Source organism: Neodiprion fabricii, chromosome 5 (assembly GCF_021155785.1).
Source record: "Neodiprion fabricii isolate iyNeoFabr1 chromosome 5, iyNeoFabr1.1, whole genome shotgun sequence".
Taxonomy (NCBI): domain Eukaryota; kingdom Metazoa; phylum Arthropoda; class Insecta; order Hymenoptera; family Diprionidae; genus Neodiprion; species Neodiprion fabricii.
In genome coordinates, this window is record NC_060243.1 from 24,766,661 (window position 1) to 24,785,230 (window position 18,570).

The 18,570-nt window shown below is 35.9% G+C and overlaps 1 protein-coding gene and 1 long non-coding RNA gene across 4 annotated transcripts; one reads left to right on the top strand and one right to left on the bottom strand.

Annotated features, from left to right (window-relative positions):
- Positions 1-6,275: 6,275 nt before the first annotated feature.
- Positions 6,276-15,568, bottom strand: LOC124183750 (lamin Dm0-like). Of its 3 annotated transcripts, XM_046572686.1 has the most exons (9): positions 14,905-15,567; positions 11,656-11,968; positions 11,267-11,571; positions 10,698-10,892; positions 10,387-10,615; positions 9,933-10,154; positions 9,723-9,827; positions 8,892-8,952; positions 6,276-7,749 (listed from the first exon to the last, which is right to left on the bottom strand). In XM_046572686.1, exons 1-8 carry the CDS (start codon positions 15,309-15,311, stop codon positions 8,929-8,931), a joined length of 1,800 nt encoding a protein of 599 aa, XP_046428642.1. In that variant the 5' UTR covers positions 15,312-15,567; the 3' UTR covers positions 6,276-7,749; positions 8,892-8,928. The 3 variants fall into 3 exon arrangements, with proteins under 3 accessions (XP_046428642.1, XP_046428640.1, XP_046428641.1); XM_046572684.1 differs by lacking the exon at positions 8,892-8,952 and having other exon boundaries at positions 14,905-15,568; XM_046572685.1 differs by lacking the exon at positions 8,892-8,952 and having other exon boundaries at positions 11,267-11,559; positions 14,905-15,566.
- Positions 15,569-15,687: 119 nt separating this feature from the next.
- On the top strand, positions 15,688-17,863 carry LOC124183770. Its single transcript, XR_006871045.1, has 3 exons — positions 15,688-16,010; positions 16,843-17,230; positions 17,295-17,863. It is a non-coding gene; the product is annotated as an uncharacterized LOC124183770 (long non-coding RNA).
- The last annotated feature ends 707 nt before the right edge of the window (positions 17,864-18,570 follow it).

The following is an 18,570-nucleotide window of genomic DNA, read 5'->3' on the forward strand; positions in this document are numbered from 1 at the left end:
GTTGGCTGGGTTAGGTGCACGTACGTAATTGCAGAGCGTAACATACCCGAAACATATCTGTACATGTACATAACGTAGGTATATATGCTAAGGTGTAGTGAAATAACTCGTTTTACATTTATTATACACGATTAGACAGTTACGTTGATAAATAAATATATCATATACACGGATTCCTATATATATACATATATATATATATATAGATAGACAGATAGATAGACAGATAGATTATAATACATGTAAAACTGTAACCGGCGCGTTTTATTTCATTAATTGATATTGCGAAAATCGACATCACAATGACAGTATGTCATGTTACATAGCTGTATGTACATAAATAAAAAAACGCGACAGATGTATACGTATTTATATACATACGGAAAGTTTGCGGACGATGATGAAAAAAAAAAGATTTTCTAATATTCCTCACGGTCAATGTTCATTGGCGATATACTATTATTATTACTATTATTGTTGTTGATGATGATGTTATTATTGTCACTACTATGTTGTACAATATATATATATGTATATATATATATATATATATACATATAAAAATTTGAGATAGAAGCATAAACGATGCGATGCTTATTATATATAATGAATACGTTGAAAAAATATACTATAGTTACATGTTAAATTAGTGTATAATTGCGCGGTAAGAAAGGAGAAACAAAAATATTACTACTATTAATTATTGTAATTATAATAAAAACAATAACGCAAGAAAAAAAAAACAAAAAAGAAAAAGAAAAAAAAACAACAACAACTCATATAGTGCCATCGTAATGAATTAATGTCTAATGAATTTACGTTTTTAAGTGATACACACAGTTTTTGTTCGTTTGTAGTTTCTTTCGCGCTTTCTTTTTTTTTTTTTTTTTTTTTTTTTCGCACCCCGTTAGATTATATATGTATATGTATAATAAATATCCACTGTGCAGAAAACGACGTAACGATGATAATGATAATGATTATTATCAGGAGATCGGAAGGTGATAGAAAAGCGAAACAAGCGTCCGTCGCTCGAGATGAAGACTCAATTTCTAGATTTCTTTTTTTCTTCATTAGTCATTTATTAATTCTTTCAACTATTATTATCATTGTTGTCATAAATAATAATTATAATAATAATATATTGTTCGTCGCGGACAGAAAAGACGCATGTCAGACGTCGTCGTCGCATTATTAATTATATAACTGCAGATCCCAGCTAATAATTGTTTGTTGTAATAGCGTATTATATTATACTAAATGCATTAAATTTTCTATAACAATAACTACGGGACATCTTCACCGCGTGACGCGTATAATGCATGTAATACCGTATCTAATTATTCTCAGCCGTTGTATCGTGAAGAAAAATGTTCGTTGTTTTCTATCAGATTTATATTAAAAAAATAATGAACGAGATGATAATAAAAGATTAAAGTATCCCCATTAACTAATGCATTGATTATTAGTATAGTATAATACGTACCTACATACCATATGTACATGTATGTATACAAGAATCACGTGTCATTTAATTAATTCATAGTGGACGAATCTTTTGGTTGATTGATTGATTGATTGATTGGTTAAATGAATGTTATATGTAGTTGGTTGACTGATTGATCGGTGAATTAATTATTATTCAGATATAATACTACGTCGGTAATATTATTGTTATTATTATTTGAATTTAATGAAACAAACGCATATATATATGCATATATATATGTACCATATATATATATATATATGTATGTATATATAAATATTTGTAGTATAAGTGTAACGTAACTGTAAGATCGCAACTCTTTATTTGTACGTATCTCATTTTGGTGCTCGATTATACCCAATTACTATTATTATCATTAATATTATTATCATTATTATTATTATTATTATTATTACTGATCAACACGATTTAACAAATATACATTACACATAAATACATTTATATATGCACACGTAATAGATAGAGAGGTACATATATGTATATTGTTGCCAATTTGCGTAATCAGTCCAGCGAATTAATCATTTTACTGCCATGTATTATGCATATGCATACGGAGTGAGTTGCGAAGAATAAAAAAAAAAAAAGGATTCGATTTATAAGAAATTATAACTAATAATGCCTGTACGTATGGTATACTATTATTTCGGCAAACGATGTAATAATATGCATACGCAGGTATGTGTATATATGTGTGTGTGTATTAATGCATGACTAGCAAATACGATCCGTTTCTTATATATATATATATGATATATATATATGGTACATAATATACGTGTATGTACATGTGTATAAAACATCACACACACACACACACACTCGACGACACGTCTACAATTATTATAAATTTTACTAATGTAAAACACGCGTACGCATTATCATCATCTATATTATACTTCGATGTATCAGCATAATGATATATAATTATTATGATGTTGCCCATATAGAATACATTTTACTTGGTTTTTATATAACGCAGTATTTTATTTCTCGGTCATTCTTTCATTTCTCTTGTTACCAACTAGTATAAATACGTAATATGTACATATGCACACGTATATGTGTATATCTAAATACAGTTCGAGTACGCAACATCATTGAACATCTCATCGATATGCAAATTTAATGGAAAAAAAAGAAGAGAAAACAAAATTATTTTTATTTTTGCACAGCCAATTATTCAGTGTAAAAGAAGAAATACACACGTGATAGATTACTTATTATACATATATATGTATATATATATATATATATTTATATGTATATAATAAGCATATCACACAATACTAGATTAAATGTAATTAGCAATTTTGTGATAATACAAATGCATACGTAAGGATTCCAGCTATGATCATAACGCTTTTAATATCATTCGATAATAATGGAAAAATGCGGGGTGTGTTCGTTCAAACCTTGCAAATTTTCGGCAATTACGTCGATACGCAGGAAGATAGTAATAATTATACCGTCATTGCAGTGTGATACCGCGCTTGTTTTCAACGTCATTTTTACCCTTTCACCGTCCGCGAATATTTACCTCTGCAATGAAAAGTCATAATATCGAGAGTAATTTGATGCAAGACATCGGACAAATGTAAAATTTTATCATAGTATTTTAACCGTCTGAAGAAACATCGCGATTCAACTTTCGGTGGTGAAGAATTAAACGGAACTCGTTTCAACGGTATTAATTTGCGTTATTACCCGCAGAACGTTTTGCCACGATTTTATGTGAAATTTTTCTCGATAAAACTCGTTGTTCTGAGTCGATTGGTAAGTGAACGCGTGTTTTCAGTTGGTGAAAATCAAACGTCGATAACGATCATACGTATAAGCCACGTACGTCGAAAGTCCACGACGATTGGATGCAAATGAAAATTCGAACGGCTTACCTCGACTAATAGCCCGAGGTTAAAAACAGTTGTGTTATCCTACGTATATTAACAATAATTTTTTATGCAAAAAACACATGGAGGATTTTTTTGGAAGAATCAGATTATCTCGAAACGAATTTACATCGCATACATGATACAACCTCGTGTATACGCGTCTGTGTTTAATATATTTGTTGTGCCGTTGTTGTTGTTGTTGTTATTGTTGTTAACAAAGTTACGCAATATATTATACATATTACGTGGTTTAGTAAGAATTACGGTGGTAATATAATCTGCATTCCAGGATAAATGAAGCAGCGAAGAAAAGTTAGAAATATGAGATTAAACAATTATGACATCATTTATTTTATACGATATTGCGACAGCTCGGCTTAATTCCGTAGCGTAATAATACACGATGTAATTCGTATAGCCTATCCTGCACATTATTGTAGTCGATATGCGTACAATTGATATAACGATACAATAATACTAATATACCTATCAAATTGATAATCGAAGTACTATTTGAGGTTTGATGAAAGTGGGGTGGGTGGGATTTGATATACAACGTATAACGTAACGTGACAAAATATGAAACTGAAAAGTATAATGATGTTGGATTGGTGCGGTAGAGTAATTTAATCAACGGTAGATAATTGTTATTACATACTTAACCAGTGATTGTACAGGGAGGAGAGTATATCGTTTAATTAGCGAGGTGACCATAGAATTTTAAAGACTATAAAGAAATAATTCTTGTTATAATATATAATAAATGATATATAAATACCCCGACGCGCGAAATTGTGTTATTATATATAATATATACAATTGCGAGCGTTTGCGCGTATATACACACGTTGTGTAATATAGGTATGTCCAAAAAAAATAGCCAACCTTCGGTGTAATGTATGTACCTGCATCGATAAACTGATATATTATACCTGTATAATTTTCATTGTGATGTCCACTAACATAATTAATGTTTATAGACGTATAAAATAAATTGCTCGCAGTTGTTATACTAGATGAATAAATAATACTTATACACGTACGTATTATACATTTACGTAAAAAATCGTGATCATCTTTGCGAAATATTTTCACGTTAAATTATATTCACATAATACAATTATTCTAATTATATATCGATATGAGAAAACAAAAAAAAAAGAAAATACGTACGAAGATTGTTATGCAAGAATTTGGAAAGAAAATAACGAACCGAAATGAAAAAAAAAAGTAAAAAATTCGGGATTTATATTTTATACGTCTAAGAAATCATCTGTCCTCTGTAGAAATGCCTTAATATCACGTGCCTCGAATTAATGTGTAATCTGTTCACCGCTTACTACTACTACTACAACTACAACTACTACTGCTACTACACTTACTACTACTGCCACTACTACTACTACTACTACTACTACTACTACTACTTATTAGTGTATGTATGTATAAAAGAATACGTGTAATATCAATATTATCCAGTTATTCTTTGTACTACCTCTTGTAAATACAGTCAGAATATTTCACTGTCATTACGTCTCGTTGTTTGCCTGCGCGTGTATGTGTGTGCGTGTGAATTAATATGTCTCTTATCGAAGTTGGTGTGTATGAATATACGTAATATATGTCAAACTCGAAGCAGTATAACGATGTTGACATGTTACAGGCACCCTTGCTTAAAATGTTGGATGAAAGAATCGGGTCCTATCGAAATGTTATACGGGATTTGTGTCCGGTCTCTATAACATTTAGACTAGACCTGATTCATCCATCCGACATTTTGAGCAGAGATTGTTTGTGTAAATTATTGTGTTACTCACCTAAGTGTTTTGCAGATAAAAGCAACAGATTTTTTCTGTCTCCTTTATTCTTCTTTCAAATGTCTGCGAAATTTCTATGTTCATGCACCAACCCTTCTTCCATTATCGTAACCACTCTTACAACCAGCTTGGCAAAAATTCTTTTATTTAAATTATTTTTTTAACAAAGCTTTTCCCCACTGATATGTTGTTAAAAATTCGTCTCAAACAGTCGGTTATTTTTTAAGTACATGTTGAGGAACGGGGTTAATTCGTTAATAAATTATAATTAAAAAAAATCGTCATATAATCCCTTCAAGTTTGGTGAAATTTTATTGTGCATATGATTTTCACAGTATAGAATATACATCAAGAAGTATTGCAGATGACGCTCGCGTAACGTCATTAAAAAATAAACCGAAGAAAAGGAATAAAAATTTAAAGATAATCGCCGTACCTCTAAACGTTAGAAACAACTTACGGGCACAGATATTAAGTGTCACGATACACTGTAGAGTGTGGGATTATCATACGTGAAAAACAGGAGGCGGGGACGTATAACTTTTCATTTTTTCTCAGTACAGAAATGAGCTAACAATCGAATCAAGGTAACTTACAGCAACGAGAATTGAACATTGAACACAAATGTAAAAGTGTTTATATACGTATATTTTTAGTATAATATGAATACAATTCTTAAAAATTTTTTTTTTTTCATCAATCATAGTTTCTTAACATTATATATTATTAAACTAATAATTTTTGCTTTACATTATCATTACAGTTATTATTATTATTATTATTATTAAAAATAAAAATTACGAAAATATTTGTACGGTTAATGGATTAGTTGTTTTTTAATTTTTTTTTTTATTTATTCTTTGAAATCTAATAAACTTGCAAAGTGGTTATACAAAGAAAACTCCTAATCTCGCTACAAATCTTAAAAGGAAGCTATGGTTATATATATACATATATATGTATACATTGTATACTATATATATATTTATATAGTTTTATCGGAAACTAAATAAATGCATTAAACGTATATGTAATTCATATTTACTTAATTTTTTTTTCTTTCTTCATTACTGCTACTCTCATCGTTATCTCCATGTTTATTGTGCCTCGTGTATCTACCACAATAATGTGCTGCGTGTGCGTGGTGTAGGTGTTCATATTTTGGATAGACTGTACTGCTTCTAGTACGCAACTTCTACAACTAGAGTCATTATTTTATATGGAGGGCAATGGTGGTTGGAAGGCTAAGCCAGAAGAATTAATCAACAATAAACCAACAATACTCATATAATAGTTTTACAAAATTGCTACATCATAGTACGTTCTATTAAGGAGACAATGGACATCAGCAGAGATTCGTACGTTGGTACAACTATTATTTTCAGTTTTCATTATTTGTATTAATTAAGAGATATATTCATTTTTAATAACTATACGTTCTTCTCTTTCTTTACTGTAAAACCGTGCTGCGTTTAGTGTTTTTTCTTCTTTTGAATTTCCGAAAGTGCAATTTTTCATTCTCTGTGGCACTTGGATAAGTGGCGTAGTTCGGAGATTGAAAAATTGCTGGAGTTTTTTGTTTTAACTGATAGTGATAATTAGTGCTCCATGACGTAACTGGAAATTAAGTCGATGGTTTAAAAAGATATCTTTAAAACAAATGACGGGGAGATTAAAAAAAAAAAATCAAAACTAATTACTAGACTAACCGTGGTACACAGCGCGGGGAAAAATAAAGATAACACCAACCACACAACTAACACAGAACAATTGATTAGTTGTTTTTGTTTGTTAATTAATTAATCAAGCTTTTGAACACAACGATGATTGGTAAAATACCAGATGACGATTTCAGGACTTCATTAATAATTGTGGTGCAGTTATGCGGTGAAAAGAAAATAAAAGGAAGAAATTATATGATAGCGAAGAAAACAGATTTTGTTTTACAGCCTATATGAATAAGATAATCTGTTACAAATTACCTATTTGATTTTTTACTGTTTTGATCAATCAATCATCTCGTACCGACACCTTAAACTATTATTCTAAGGTTTTGTATTTATGAGATACAATATAATAGATATAAATTAACTGTTCACGCTGCCAGCGAAAACCGGTGTTCTCACGAAATTAAATGTTTCTTTTTCCCCGTTATTTTTCGGGATATCATGAATCTACAAAAATTATAACAATCGTGAGCGTTATTATTGTTATTACTTAATCGAACATTTTTCGCGATTTACATTCATAATGGAAATAGCGAGGATCACTGGCAACGAGCATTGTTGATAAAATATTTTTGTTTTTTAAGGCGGTAAGGTTCAGGGCGTCGCGCCACTTTCATTTCAGCAAATTCCGTCCTAGCTGGTACGGTAACTCGCGGATAATTAAACTTATAGTAAAGAGATATTAAAAAAGCCCTGCGGTAATTTTTTTTTTTCTTGTTTTATTTTCGTCGGTTTTTTTATACCAATAACACGTCCCCTTTTTTTTCTCACATTATGCGGCAGCGTTCTTCACCCTGAGGGTCACCCTGTAACAGAAAAATAATAGATTCATTCCTATTAGTTATTGGATCAAAATTATTGAAAATAAAAAAAATCAATGTGTATTAACGCGCGTTGACACGTATTCAAACCCGCAAAATTATACCACAGCCCCGCATGCCCTGACAACCGTATTTTTATAACCATAAGTACAGCTGTGCATGATTGATGCACAGGAACAGTTATCCCGTTCATGGTGATTGAAATAACGTACATGTTGTTAGTTACAACTATGCACTAGCGATTTTCAAAAATGGTGGGTGAAAAAAAAATTAAAAATAAGAAATTCGAAGACGACGTAGACTGCTGCTTCCACTGATATTGTTGGTACTGTCACAACAGCTACGTAAGTGTTCCTTCTTCTTCTATTTTCTGTCTAATCTAAAGACAATGTGGTTAAAGCGAAGATGCTGTGTGAGAAAGTTTTCACGCTGAAATATTTGAGTACGAAATGAATCAACGTCTTCCAATGTTTATCTTCTAAAATCATTCAAAATTTTACAATTTATAACCAAGAATGAAATCTTGTAATTTGCCTGAGTACGTATGAATTATTAGTAACTGTCTTATAATACCTAAATGGCTGTTTGTGGGTATAAATACGATTGACAAGATTGTTTATTACATGTGAAAATGCAGTAGTTCAAACTTGCATGTCGCCAAGAAAAATATTGAGAAAATAATGTATCTGGTCAAGTCTAATTACGCTTTTTCTGAAAAACATCGAAAGAAGTCTATCCCGTGTTATGTTTCGGTGAAAATGAACGTCATATATTAAAGTGCAAAAATAAGATCACAATAATACTATAATATGCGTATGCGCAATGAAATAGAAATAAAGCTTGACAGATTGAAAAAGACATTTATGTAATGATAAGGTTTAGTAAAGCGTGAGAGAGCAGCGTAAGTATGACGGCAGTGCCAAGAAATGGACCAACAAAAAAATAGCTACTGATAATGAATAATTAAGCAAACTTTAAAATTAATATTATTTGCAAATTATTACAATAATAATAATGTGTGGTAATGGATTATTATTATTATTCATTATTGTTGATATTATTATTATTATTATTGCAGACAAATGACTGAACAGCTGAACATCTGAGAGTTTAGAATAACAACTTACATAGGCCGCCTGCCTGAGCTGTGCGCCCTCACGATCATTAATACGGGTAGAGATATCTTCTCTATGGAACAAGAATTGAACATTGATAAGACATCACCCCTCCTCATTGGATGGTATCATAGGGGTGTTTCATTTTATCAATAATTGAAAATATTTCGAATAAAATTTGGTCAGTTCGTTAATAATTACTAGTTTTACGTATAAGATAAGTGTGTAAATGTGTGTATGCCATACGTGTGGTTTATGTATGAGTTATAATTAAGTAAAAATTAAGTAAAAATTAAGTTTGCAAAAAGTTTCAAAACTGGTGAGAAAAAAAACTTTCCTCATACGTCCAGGGTAATGCCATATCATTGGGTAACCAATCCATGATTATCCAGTTTCCGCGAAACTTACGAGACTCCGTGAATGAATCCAGTTATTAATATAGTGGCTTCCATCAAAATTTAACTGTTATAATGTTAAGGCGAGAAGATTTTTAATCATTCACGTACGATGTACATGTCTCTTTTCAAAGTTAAGTTAATCAACATACTGTAACACAACACAACATAACAATAATTGCCAGAATTATCCCGTGTGTGCGTGATTCACAAATTTCTCCTCCTTTCTCTTTTATTCGCGGATAAAATTGATAAATTGCGTAGCCACATTGTCTTTGAGGGTAAAAAAATTAATAAAAATAAAGTGTAAAAATATACATTATAGAAAAAAAGAGAGGTAAATAAATAAACAAATGAATAAATAAATAGCTAAGGAATAATAAGGAAACTTCAGAGACACCACACTCTGTGCACGTATAACATGTTCAAAATCATCAAAATGTAATACCTGTTGGTGGTGAAGATCCTCTGAGTTTCGAAACCCAATATTTTCCCTGTGTCGCGACAAGGTACTGGACAGCTGTTGCCGCTTCCGTTCGGACGTTGCCAATTCCTAGAAATGTAATAAAGCAATATGATAATTGAATAGGGAAAATTATACATAATTTGATTGATTTTTTACTTTATCATCATTCATCTGTTGTTGCTCATAACTCACCTCTCCTTCGCTGTTAAGTAAGGTTGTAGTCATGTTATCTGCCGTAAACCACTTTTGTCCCTTCATAACAAGGTTGGTCGGAGGTTCGTGAGATGCTCCGATATCTGCTGACCAAACAGTCACAGTCGCTCCTGCATCGACCTTTGCGCTACGATGGAATTTGAAATTCGTCTCTAGTGCTCCAGCTTTGCGGATCAACTGCCACCCACTCAAAACTATCTCCTACGAAATATATGGTGAGAAAATGTCATCAATTACTCATTCTTGCATGGTCTTTCAGAACTTTTTCTTGTACGGAATACACACGGTATTGCACATTACTGTTAGATAACAATCTTTTAAGTGAAATTTCAAATTGTGAAGCAAGTGTAAATAATGCAGTACGAAATTTCCTGAAATTTCAGTGTACAACCAGTACACATATATGGACATTCGTGCTTCTAAATTTAATCACCTTGTTGCCCTTGTTGGTAAGTTTGATATAACGTCCCTGTGGATCAGCTTCAGTAATCTCGATATCGCCTCTGGCAGTTCCAGATACGCTATAGTCACTACTGCTGCGCTCTTCGCTCTCCTCCAACAAAGTACGCTTTCTTTTACCACCTCTAAGTGGAGTGTTGCGCGATGGGGTTCCTCTTCCGCTGGATAACGAAGCGGGCGATTGCATCGGTGTAATGTTCAACCTGGAAAAAAATATACAGGTAATTGCGGTTTTGAATTGGTTTTCATTCGTTAAAATAATTTTTCCAATTTTTTTCGTATTACCTTGCCTCTTCTGATTCTAGCAGTTTTCGGTAGGCGGCTATCTCCAGGTCTAGCGCCACCTTTATGTCCATCAGATCTTGATACTCCTGCAGCTGCTGTGCCATCTCGTCACGCATTCTTGCCAGCTCAGCATCCAGACTGGCCAAATCTTCAGCATGCCGAGCACGCTCATTTTCGCGCAAGTTCTCGAGATCTCTGTCATAATATGAAAGAAATTATCATGTTTCAAGGTATATTTACCATTTTTCATTGCGCTAGTGAAATATGCTTCGTTTGAAGTTTGATGCTTCAATAGGTTTTTTTTTATTTTACAAAGAGTCTGAAACTTTGGAGTGTAATAAAATACGGTGGATTTTTTATACGAGATCTATCCATTTTCTCAATTATAAAATTGAATGAATGACTACAGGACTTACCGATCCTTTACAAAATTCTAAAACAATGGTTGAGAGCGAAAAATGAACGCAAGGTGAGAGAAATTTTCACTGTCGTCTTTTGTACGAAGCTTTATGAGCAAAGACCTTGAAACGTGCTAAATTGCGTTTACGACCTGAGAGCCGTTATTTTACCTGATGCGAGAATTGAGCGCGTTGTTTGTGGCCTCGAGCTCGTTAATGCGTTGATTTAGTCCGTCGATACGGGACCTGGTCTGACGAAGCTCCTCTACAGCAAGGCTCGCCGCACCGCTGTTTCGTTGGGCGTGGGATGTCAGGTTCTTAATCTTGTTCTCATAGAGCAATTCGATCTCCTCCCGATTGGCGCGCATCTGAGATTCATACTGTTCGCGCAATTCTTGCAACGATTGTTGCAGCTTAGCCTCGTACTGCTCGGCCAGGCGCCCGTCAATCTCGGAAATCTCGACCTGCAATGAAGACTGAACGAATTAGCGTGAACAAGTGCAACGGTGTTTTTTTTTTTTTGCAAGCAGGTGCAGCAAAATCGCGGCAACGAAACCAACCTGACGTCGCGTTCGTGTCTCGGTCAATTCCTGCTGGTAGACTTGATCTTTGAAACTTATGTCCTCCTTCAAGCTCTGTATGTTGTTCTCCAGGTCGATTCGCTGAAGGGTCTCTTCCTCGAGGTGCTTTCGCGCGTCATCGAGCAGCGCCTGGAGGCGTTCAACCTCCTTCTCGAGTTCCCGTTCTCGTTCCGCGAGCTTTTTTCGCTCAGCTGCAGACTGGTTAAACTTTGTTTGCAAATCCCCGCAACGCGATTCGTAGATCATCAAGTTGTTCTCGACTATTTGTAGATCCTTGGTTTTCTTTTCGAGTCTGAAAGAAAAAGAGGGACAAAAATTAATGATTATAATTATGGTCGTCCCTTTTTCGCGGGTCGATTATATTTATGAAAATCGCGGAAGGGGAACAACGTAGTAAAGTAGATCGTAAACGCGACAACGATACCGAAAGTTTCTCGGGTATTCGTGTATTTATACGAACAGTAATAAATAATCGAAGGGAGAGAAAAGAGAGGGTGATTTGCTATTTCGAACGATTGACCCAGTTTAAGGAACACTTTTTATCGACCGTTTCCCGGTAGACGTCGACATATATTCGTATATCGGCGTCATCATTCTCCTTCCCCTGCTTCTAGCCAGGCCAAGGTTACAGAATTCAGGTAACGCTTCACTCTTTCACGACGAACTGAAATTACATGCACTGTATTTTTTTTAAAGTCTTTTTTCCCTGGAGCACTCGTAAACGGAGATGTAAATTTAAAAAAAAAAAAACAGGAATTCCATATTAATTGAGGATATAGCATAATGGCCATTAACGTTAAAATAAGCCGCACACAATCGCAGTGTTAATCGTTTGGATTGTAATGACTTACCTCAGCTATATCTTTTCTCATTGCTGATAAGATGTACAATGAAAGCTCATGCCAACTTTAATTTCAATAAAGTTATTAACGGAGCATTGAAGAGTATGTTACTCAATACTTAGCGTTGTGGGAAGTGTATTACAGCACACGCATTCGCGTAACGTAACGTACGTAATGTCAAGTGCCTCACTCCGCTGAGACGAGGTCAAGAAACGCGGGGAAAAGCCATGATGAAGTTAGTAACGTTATCGTAACGACCCTATAAGGAGGTAAACCCTAATAAAACGAAATATACTCATATTTTGAAATCTTCGTTCCTTCAAAGTCATTGTAAAATATGAAAATAGTGATTTTTTCCCAATGTTTCTTTACGATAACGTTACTAACTTCAATCTCGTGGAATAAAGAAGACTCCTCAATGGACCGATAGTGTAAAATACCTGCATATATCGATAAAAAATAGATTGAAATTTTTAACGCGTTCGAGCATGTTTTGAATAGCCATTCCAGAGAGAAACGTAATTTTAAACAAAGATCTTTTCCAGAAAAAATTAAGAATCGTGCAAAGACCGTGAAGTTAGTTCCTCGTCTCTTCTTTTCTTTATTCGTCGTCGTCTTTTCACTTTTATTCGTGTTTATTGTTTTTGCATGTACTCCAACACAGAAGCTCACAAACTGCAAAGTCGATATCAGTACATAATATTTACTAGTGTAGAGAATTGAAGAAATATTGACAGGTGCTGCAACAGCGTGGCTTGTAACCAGACCCAGGCATACGGTGAGCGTATCGCGTCGAAAGCGTAGACCTACATATATATACAACTAGGTGGAGGACACGTATATAAGATATACGTAGAAGATGAAACGAAAATTGAATAAAGTTTAGTACAACAGAAAAAAAAAGTCGCTGCTGTTTGCGTAACAATGTTGTACACATAAAACTGTAAATGTACAAGAGAGGGGAGAAAAAGATATCATCAAGCTTATTGCACATAACCGCCTACGATTTATTTATTAGGTATACAGAAAAAAAATTTGGTATAAACAAGAATGCAATCATCGTTATTAATATTCAAGGTTTTTTTTTCTCTATTCGTATAGGTATGCGTGCATGGTTCTCACCAACATCGTCATAATCATCATAGCGTGTGTTGATTTTTCTAACGTATTTATGCTCGCTATATCCAAGTTTAAAATATACCAAGTCCCAGGAAGGGCACGCCGCGTGTGTGTATGGATACTTTTCCATGTGACGAGCGGGGCCTCCCGGGGTCTCGCGCGTCCTTAGCCGTGCTGCTATGACGATGAGCCAACGTGGGCAGTGATGTCACCGCGGAAAGCCGCCTACGGCTTTACGGTTTATGCGGTACCTCGCTCGCATTCCGACAGGATACACACATGCCGATGTTCCGATACAAGCGTAAAGTCGGACAGATTCCCCGCGCTTCTACTCAATGCCCAACAAACTCGGATTCGGTCATCACGGCTCGAAATAGTCGATCGCGCATGCCGCGAATTCGCGGACATTGGTTGTGCCATCTCTTTCCTTCCGTCTTTTCTGTCCTAGGTTCTATTTCGCCTTGAAAGTCATTGAGAAGGCACGAACATGCCTCTTAGAATTATGACATAGAGCCATATTAGTATTAAAAGTTCTTGAAAATACATAGACGCGTGCACGTAACATAAGCGCGCGTCTCCTACCGGAGAACCGGGTGAGAGCGAATGTTTTTGAATCAGAGATTACAAAGATGACATCAACGTCGCGTTCATTTGAGGGTGTGACGCAACTACACGCCGCAGTGACGTCACCGGTTATTTTCATTTTTCGTTTCACGGAGATGGATCGATAAAATTCCAGGTAAATATTGGGACGCGCCCTGCGTGTTTGGCCAGCGTAATCGTCGAAATATTGGACACCGCGTAAAATGTATGTACATACATACATCACACATTTCACCGGAGCGCATGCGCTTCTCTCACCAGAATTTTAAGGATTTTATTTATTTGAGTGTAGTTTTCTTCGACAGCCTCCGAAGACGAATTATTGACTATCTCGTAACTCGTAATCGGGAGAAAACATTTAACGCTTCATAAAGTACAAGCAAACAACGATAAAAATACGGATCTTCGTTTACTATCAATGGCCGACTCGATACCGGCATGCGATCGGCGTAACGCGTAACCTGAATATTTTTGGTCCCTTTTTTTCTTTTAGAGTGTACAGGGAAACACTACTGGCTACGCTACTGCGCGTGACGCACGGACGTAGTAATATTTATCCGTGAGCGAGCGGCCGGTGGGTAGAGCGAAACGAATATTTGCATGCACCTGTAAAATCGATGAGCTGTAAAGAAAAACAAAAAAAAACCGTAAATTCAAGCCGTACTTATTTTTCAATTCCTCGTTATCGTCCCAGAGACGCTTCGTGTCGATCTCAAGTTTTGCCCTTTCCCTCGACGTGTCGTCCAGCAGTTTCCTAGCGTCGGAGAGTTCGTGTTCGTACATGGATTTAATGTTGGTAACCTCCCGCGTCACCGTCTCCTGACTAGTTTGCACCTCTCGCGTGAGCCGCGAGTTTTCGGCCTCCAGGTGACGGACCTTTTCTATGTAACATGCTAGACGGTCGTTCAAATTTTGCAGATCCTGCTTCTCCTGAAGACGCGAGTAACGCGTCGGGCTCAACGGGCTTCCCGGGCGGCGGCCAACGGGCGTCGATGTACTCGGCGTCGGCGACTGGACCGAGCTGACGCTCGACGATGTTACAACGGTTTTCTTGCTGGCTTTCGTCGACATTTTTTGATAAGGATCGACCACTTCTTAGCACACCGATTTATCTCTTCGCACTACCTGCTATCTTTTTACTTGATTTTTCACCCGTATGTTTTTAACACCCACTGAATGTTACAAACGTTCGATCCTACTCACTCTTTTACTCACTATCGAATCATTCAACTCGGCGGTGCTTACGCCGCGTCCGTTGTCCTGACACGTACTTAACAGAAATATACGCGACGACTGAATCCCAACCCTACTCGTTATACTCCGTAACCTTCGTCCGGCCCCCGGCTTATGTCCCATTGGATGATCGCTCGACGCGACGCGCGACGCCAACCGCTTCGGGTCACGTGACACGTGACTTCACAATCCATTTCCGGCCATTAGATACGGTTGCGCGTCTGCTTTCTGAAGCCTTGCTTAAAATCCTGTCCTTGAGTTCGTTTTTTTTTTTTTTTTATTAATTTTGAATGCAACAGGATCTGTAAGGAATAATTGGTCTTTTCACAAAATTATCTGTCATAATATCCGTGGATGTATATTCATTTATGATATTGCTGCTGCTCCTGCCGCTCAACCATAGGACATGGATCACGCGAGCCACGAAGTATAGGGTTCCGATTACTTGGAAAGTTGAAAGGTATGAGAACGCAGTAAGTGGCCACCAGATCGGCGCTAGTTACCAGCGAGATGCTCGTGGGCACAATGTAAGAATAGGTGAGAAAGTAGCTTGTGCTTATTTTTTGTGTTTTCCACGGTCTTACATACGTTTTGGCCATGGTTTTGGCTATATTACACACCGTGATTTTGCGGTAGTACTTCTAAAGTAATCCGCCAGGTAACGCTGCGACAGAGGCGCTCGAAATGCGGCATGTTTAAACGTCCATAACAATCAGGCACACTGAAGATATCATAAAATACTGTAAGAAAACGTTGACTGAAGTATATATCGCCATTTCGCATGCGGAATTTTGAAAGTCGAATTTCATTGTTATCTAGATTTCATTCGTTTAAACAAACAAAGAAACCTAATGACTTGTAATTCCTTAGGTCAGTTGGACGGTACGTATTCCGGAGTAGAATATCTAATTGATGAACAATAAACGTTTTTCTCGACAAATATGGGTTTGATTGTAAATATTCATGAGCGCAAATTTTTGTACCTTTTTACGATCTACGAAAAAGATCTGTGAGTGAATTTGGATGCCTCGAACCTCTGTCGAGATATTTCCAAAAGTCTAAAAATTAATCGTTCATCTCATCTATTTATTGTATAAAGCTCCACTTCAAACAAAAAAAAAAGAAACATAATGTTACCTTATGTGGCAAATAAACTATCGATTGAAACAAAAATCGGCTACTAATGAGATAATTGGTCGGTCAAGTCACAAAAATGGGGAATAATATATTTATTGGTAGTGTAATGATCGTAATGTCGAGTATTCGTATCGTCATGTAAGGATTCGCGAGGTGCAGGTTTTCTACAAGTCTAGGATTCGCATTTTCGAGACTCCTTTAAAGTTTATTAATCATATGTGAAATGCCCTAGCATTGATGTGTCCAGTCTAACGATAAGCAGTGAAAGATAAAGGAAAAGTGTCATCGGGTGAGTCGAGCGAAATGACACCGCGTTGTGCGAGAATTTGCTCAGGCTAGTTAGCTGCAGAAGCTCCAAAAAACGAAGGACGAACACTGAGGTATAAGAATGAGGAATAGGGGTATGCACGTTACATCGATAGATACATTTTATCATACAACGTATGCACCTAAGGAATAATAATTGATATGTATCGCAATTAAGGACACTATAATCAATCGTATACTTTGTCACCATCGAGAGGGCCTACGGGGAAAAATTACTTCCATGCAGTGCATCAGAAAATAGATTAAGCTATTTTTCGAAATCGGCCAAATTTCGACTGGAAAAATTCAAAGGGGTGAGCCTTGCTTTTTTGCGATTTTTAGGGCCCGGAAACATTTTATCTCAGAATCGTTTTGCAGGGCTCTTCTCCGACTGATTGGACCCACAGAAATGCGAAAACGACATCGAAAAAAGCTTACGGCCAACAGCAGAAGAATTACAAGGGAAATTTATCCTTCGGCTGTGCACCAAAGACTTGAATTGGGTATTTTTCAAAATCGGCCTAGTTTCTAATGAACAAATCCTAAGGGGTTAACCTACTTTTTTTGTTATTTTTGGAGCCAAATACTTTTCGTCTCAGAATCGACTCAAGCGACACTTTCTTGGCTAACAGGACCTCAAAGAGTGAAAAAAAGGTATTTGGAGCGTCGAGAGACCAACACCTGAGAAGATACAAAGAAACTACAGAGAAATTTATGTTAGTATTAGTCATTTTATTTAACCATACAATATTATACAACTCGTAATCCTGCAGAGGTGCATTGCATCTGTACGCAGGCTAAAACATAAGCTGCGCTTACAAACTACAATGATGATAATTTTATACCACATTGTTCATTTTCTGCGCAGGGCAATGTACATCGCAGTGTTTTTTTCTTACATAGTCGTCAGAAGTCTCATGTAATGTACGTTCATTATATTGCACTTTTCTTATGTTGAACTTCAATATTTTTGCAAATATTATGCTAATTAAATCCAGCGATATGAAATTAGAGAAATTATTGGTATAATATATCATTATTAGTATAATGTAATAGTATAGCATATTATAATTGAACTATTCGAAAACTTGGTGAAGTATATGTAGTTTACACTGACACCCAATCACTTGTACTAGAACTAAGGCACACTAAATAAACTAGAACTGAACCTTTATGGCTATGGGTTTGTGATTTTCCTATTGCACCGCTTTGAAAACCAGGTGCGAATTTGACGTTTTTAAGCCGTGAGTTTTGCTTGGATGCTCGAAACCTCCCAGAACTTTGCGCAATGCATTCGTTTTCCAGACTTGCGTCAACATAGGGTATACAAGAATCGGTTTCAGCATTTCCTGAAATTCGCAACACAAGTACTGAAAAATTCGAAAGGGCTTTGGGTTGTGGCAAGCCTCACTTGTTTCCGATTTTCAGGACTCGAGAACTTTTCGTCTCAGGATCGTTGAGCGGGATTCCTTTCGCACTAATTGTGCCTTCAGGAATGCGAGAGAGAGTTCTACATATAAAGGCGTAGGATCGGCAGCAGAAGTATCACAGTAGAAATCTGTCGTTTTAGTTCGAAACTTGTTATCTGTTGCACGCAGCGTATTGATACTGCGCCCAATCAGTTTCTCTCGCAAAATTACGTCGGAATGGTGCG